The sequence below is a fragment of the Ursus arctos genome, unplaced genomic scaffold (genome assembly GCF_023065955.2).
Source record: "Ursus arctos isolate Adak ecotype North America unplaced genomic scaffold, UrsArc2.0 scaffold_14, whole genome shotgun sequence".
NCBI lineage: Eukaryota > Metazoa > Chordata > Mammalia > Carnivora > Ursidae > Ursus > Ursus arctos.
This window is the reverse complement of record NW_026622808.1, coordinates 24,599,385-24,605,459: the sequence shown is the minus strand read 5'-3', so window position 1 is coordinate 24,605,459 and position 6,075 is coordinate 24,599,385. Positions and strand designations below refer to the sequence as shown.

Genomic DNA, 6,075 nt, shown 5'->3' with positions numbered 1-6,075 from the left:
AGTGAGTTCCTTGTGGCACCTGACTATGGGACCTCTGAGACAGTGACATAGGAAAGAAACTCATGATCAAAATTAAGGTCAGCCATCATAGGTTAAATCTTTGTCTGTATTTCTGCATCGTTTTATTTCACATAAATTTAAAAGTTCATTCTTTTTTAGTGCTATCCTCTCCAGCTTTCTCAAGATTCCTTTCAACATAAAAGACGAGATCATAAATGCGTCTGTGTGTGAACACATGTGATGAGCTTATTTGAAAGAAAATGTATGGAAACACACACGTATCCAAGACACAACCATTACCCTCAAATGTTTTCTTTGAAGTAAAAAAGGAAGTTCCACACATTGTATTCATTCCCCACAATGGCCTTATGAAGTCATGTTTAGAATCCCACGTTACCTTCAGAAATAGGGAATATGATGCTCAAGATGCTTAAGTGTTTAGTAATTACCTCCCAAAGCAGATAAAACTTATGTACAGTCTTATATCATAGACAAATGGAAACTTGCAGCATGTACTTTTCATTTTTGTGGAGCTCCTTTAATTCACCAATGTGTACATTTCACATATGCAGGTATTTGTTGTAATTGTACACCAATGATTGATTCAGTGGAACAAGCCTAATGGTGCATGGCTGCGGGTACGATCTAGAGCACAGGTAGCTGACACTCACTTAGGAGGGGTAGAAAAATACGTTTCTAATGGGGAAGAAAGCCAGGTGTTCACTATGGATATATGAACAACGGAATTAAATTTAAGTAATTCACATTATAAACTAATTTTTCTATGAATACAAGATTAACCTACATATGGAAATGTAGTAATAAGAGGCAATATTACCTGAAGACAGAAGAACACCACAACCAAAAACAACATCACGGATGAGTCTTAGAAACCAATGTAGATGGGCACCTAGGTGGCTCATTCAGTTGAGCATCTGACTTTTGATTTCAGCTCAGGTCATGATCCTAAGGTCCTGGGATTGACCCTGTGTCAGGCTCCCTGCTCAGTGGAGAGCCTGGTTCTCCTCCTCCCTCTGCACCTCCCCTACTCATGCTCTCTCTCTCTCTCTCTCTCACTTGCTCTTACTCTCTCTATCTCAAATAAATAAATATTAAAAAAAAATAAACACAACACAGAGATTCACTCCTGACTCCAGACCCATGAGGACCCAGCAGAGATCAGAAACGCTCCCCAGCACATAATTCCATTTGATTGTTAAGGTATTATGCTATCCCATTTGACAAAGACAGCCTGTTACACAGCAAGAGCTGACTGACACAATCATCCAAGTGAAAAGATCTGAAGCAATTAGAACATGTACTGCTTTTTACTTGTGGCACATGATCTGACATTAAGGAGAAGAGTCATGATCTTTCTGTTACTCACGTTCATTTCCGATGACTTGATGAACAAGTGACTATATGTGGGCTCCCTTCCAGGTCACTTCGAGAGTACAAAAGACATGCATGTTTGTGCAGAAGAACCGGTGACTCTGAACCACAGGACTAGCAGGACATCCAGCTCTTGTGTGAAGCATCCTCTGGACATGCAGGGGGAAGAGATTTCTGAGGAGGAAGAAGGTGCACAATGGACACTACTGATATTGCTCATTCTCTATCCCTTAGCATTTGTTAGAAATACTAGGAATAGGGTGTTATTTCATGGAACAATAGAGAGAGTCATCTTAGCAGGTAGCAGTGGAAGTTTTCAAGTAGAAACAGTAAGATAACTGTGATAAAACATAGAAGAAACTAAGCAATCCTTCACCTCAATGAATAAACCCCTTCAGGTGTGGACACTAATCTTCCATGCTTCCCCATACATGCACAGCATGAAAAAGAAATATTTTGGATCGTAATAAAATGGGTGGTGTGAAATGTTGCATGCTTTTATTTCTTAAGTTTTTTATTATTTTAATTCCAGTGTAATTAACATACAGTTTTATATTAGCTTCAGGTGTGCAATACAGTGATTCAGCAATTCTCTACATTACTCAGTGCTCAACACGATAAGTGTACTCTTAATCGCCATCACCTATGCCACCCATTCTCCCACCCATCTCCCCTCTGGCAACCACCACTTTCTTCTCCATATTAAAGAGTCTGTTCTTTTGTTTGTCTCTTTTTTCTTTGTTTGTTTTGCTTCCTAAATCCTACATATGAGTGAAATCACACAGTATTTGTTTTTCTGTGACTGACCGATTTTACCTAGCATTATACCCTCTATAACCAACTATGTTACAAATGGCTACATCAAAATAAAAGCTTTTCCACAGTGAAGGAAGCAATCAACAAACAAAAAGATAACCTACTGAATGAGAGAAGGTATTTGTGAGTGATATAGCCAACAAGGGGTTAATATCCAAAATATATAAAGAACTTATACAACTCAACACTAAAAATGTAAATACATAATAATTAAATTTAAAAGTGGCCAGAAGACATGAAAACATTTCTCCCAAGAAGACACACAAATGGCCAACAGACACGTGAAAAGATGTTCAAAATCACTCATCATCAGGGAAATGGATTCAAAAACACAACGAGATATCACCTCACATCTGTCAGAATGGCTAAAGTGAAAGCCACAAGGAACAATAAGTGTTGCTGGGGATGTGGAGTAAGAGAAACCTTTGCACACTGTTGGTGGGAATGCAAACTGGAGCAGCCAATGTGGAAAACAGAATAGAAGTTCCTCAAAAAACTGAAAATAGAAGTACCATATGATCCAGTAATTACACTACTGGGCATTAACCCAAATAAAATGCATCCTCATGTTTACGGTCATCTCTGACACTGACACATATGAGGTCACGCTATTTATTCACATTTGTATTTCCATGTAGACTGCACTGGGAGACACATACTTGCTAACAGGTTTTGCCAGTGGCTATGGTGGGCATTCTGGACACACAGGACATAGAATAAAACAAGATGAGTTAGAAACACGGTACCATGTTTGTAGAGTAAGTGCCTGACAATAAGCTTGAGTTCTGAGGCATCCATTTCAAGGACGACCATGGCGAATAAACATATTGTCATGTGTGGGACACTATCAGCCAGGCAGCTCCAGCCATGAAGCACCTCCTCAGAAAGCCCCGGGTAACCTCAATACTGACATATGAGTGACCCCGCTTTCCCTTTCCGTGCCAGAATTTCACTCCTATGTTTTAAAATCATAAATAGAGAGGGAACCTGCAAACTTCCAGCCACCCTCCCATGGACCCCAGTAAAGGCAGGACCCCAGGTCTGGCCTTCATCTCTCTCTGAAACTCTGCACTCCCTCTCCCCCCAGACTTTTCTGCCTCTGCCCTCCAGGACCTGTGAGTACTAAACCTGGTTTTGTTAGAGTCTCTGATGGGTGCTGCAGAAGCCTGTCTTGCAGTCACAGTAAGAACCCAAGGGCTGGTGCAGCCACAGCAGAGGCTCTGGTCAGGGAAGCATCTGTGGGAATGACCACAAGCACAGGGGTGCAGGGGGTGCCCGGGCTTTCCTAACCTGACCATCCCTGTGAGGAGACTGAGACTTAAAGGGGACAGTATTAGAGTCCACGTTATCAGGAAGAGGAATGATGGTAGGGATGTAACAAGATTGACAAACCCTAGGTGAAAACTGGGGTTTTTTATTCTCCTCTACAATGAAGTTATATAAAGGGCTTAGTGGCCAAGTGTAGATTCTTCCATATGGAGAATGCAACTCATGATTATTATTAGGGGAAATCTAGGGAAAATGTACTTGGCATGATATAAGTCATTTGAAGTGAAATTACTTTAAGAAATCCAACATGTCCCATGTAAGTAAGATACAGAAAGTTCCAGGCATTTGTGACACAAAGTTGGGGACAATATTGGGAACAGCCGAAAATGGACAAAGGGGAAACTGTGTATTAGACAGAGTGAAACCTTAATAAAGTGAGTTACCTAAGTGTGTGGAGAAAATGAATTCAAGCAAATGGAAATTCCAGGAAATAAATAGAAGGAACAGATTCTATTTCCATAGTCTGATAAAAAAATAATAGTTACTGCCTCCAAGTCTGTAAGCCCTGCAATCATGGGCACTTATTACAACATTGGAACCCCAACGATTCTTTTCAGAGCCCCATTTATGTCTCTGTTCCTCAGGCTGTAGATGAAGGGGTTCAGCATGGGTGTGACCACCGTGTACATCACTGAGGCCAATGCACTTGCGTGGGAGCTCTGGGGAGCAGCAGAGCTCAGGTACACTCCTAGGATTGTACAATAGAATAAGGAGACAAGTGAGAGGTGAAATGCACAGGTGGAAAATGCTTTATACTTGCCCTGAATTGATGATATTCGACATATAGAGGAAACGATCTTAGAGTAAGAATAAAGAATCCCAGCCAGGGAAGCACCACCCAACAATGCAACTGCAAAATGCATCACCGTGTCATTAAGAAACTTGTCAGAACAAGCAAGTTGGACCACCTGATTGATTTCACAGAAAAAGTGGGAGATTTCCACCAATCTACAGAAAGACAGCCATGACACCATTAAACTTTGTATTAAGGAATTCAGGGCACTCATCGTCCAGGACACCAGAACCAACAGTACACAGTAGGTGGGTTTCATGATGACCGTGTAGTGCAGGGGGTGACAGATGGCCACAAAGCGATCATAGGCCATCACAGCCAGAAGGAAGTTGTCCAATCCAGCCAAGAGCAGGAAAAAGTATATCTGAGTGATGCAACCTTCATAGGTTATGACTTGTCTCTGAGTCTGGATGTTCCACAGCATCTTGGGGACGGTGGTGGAGGTGAAACAGATGTCTACAAAGGACAGGTTGGCCAGGAAGAAGTACATGGGGGTGTGGAGGTGGGAGTCAGAACTGACGGCCAGGATGAGGAGCAGGTTTCCAAACACAGTGATCAGGTACATGGAGAGGAAAAGCCCAAATATGAGGGGCTGCAGTTCTGGTTCCCCTGATAATCCCAGAAGAAGAAACACTGACATTTGTGTATCATTTCCTGGTTCCATGTGGTGGAGGTCACTACCGGGGAACAAAAAATAACATGACTAATTTTCTCTATAATGAACATTACAAATATCATTGAAATTCCACAATTTTTATTTTACATTCACAAAGTCAATTTCCATAGGTTTTATATGAAATCTGTCCCCTCTCAAGACCTTCCCAGCTCTGAATAGGAACGTGCATCCCACCCTTGGCCTTTCCCCCAAGTACTCATATATTTTATACTTTCAATGAGAAATTCTGCCACACGCTTGAGGGATAAACTTGAGTACTGACTGACCTCCAGGCAAAGAGTACAGGTGTCAGGAAACAAGTGTCTGCACATTCAGTGGTGGAGAAGATAAGCAGATAAAGATCAGATAGAATATCAGAAGGTGACAGGTGCTATGAAGAAATACAAAGTGGGATAAAAGGAAAGAGTGGATGGAGGTGTTAGTTTCCACAGGTTGCTCGGGCAGGCCAGCCCATGTTTACACAAGGCCTCCTTCACGGAGGAGACAGCAGGAGACACCAAGTTACCTGGGGAAATGTGTGCCCATCAGAGAGAACAACCAGTACAAAGGCTCTGAGAAAATACTTGAGTTTTTTAAGTTAATTTTTAAATCCTGTGTGGTTGACATACAATGTTACATTGGTTTTGGGTGTACAACACAGTGACTCAACAATTTAAACGTTACACCCTGCTCAACACATGTGGAGCTGCCATCTGTCACCACACAACACTATGACAATATTACTGACTATAGTCCCTAGGCTGTGCCTTTTATTCCCATGACTCATTCATTCTTTAACTGGAAGCCTGTATCTCTCACTACCCTTCACCATTCTGCTTTACATTTGTTCATTTATTGGTTTAAAAATCACTACCAGGCTATTGTCACCTCCACCACAATAATTAGGCAAACAGGACACATGGCAAGCTGAAGATATCCAATTGTCTTTCTCCTAAAAATGTCAAACTTCCTACAAATTCCAGGAGTTTAATCTCCCATGAGCCTGTGATCATGGGTCTCCATTTTAATAGGATCATTTTGTGTCCAGTATTTAAAGAAACATAAAAGGGGCACCTGTGTGCCTCAGTTG

General features: G+C 41.5%; 1 protein-coding gene across 1 annotated transcript; it reads right to left on the bottom strand.

Annotated features, from left to right (window-relative positions):
- Positions 1-4,061: 4,061 nt before the first annotated feature.
- LOC125283729 (olfactory receptor 7A5-like) lies at positions 4,062-4,994 on the bottom strand. The gene has a single exon (XM_048226431.1). The coding sequence runs from the start codon at positions 4,992-4,994 to the stop codon at positions 4,062-4,064; it is 933 nt and encodes a 310-aa protein (XP_048082388.1).
- Between the last annotated feature and the right edge of the window lie 1,081 nt (positions 4,995-6,075).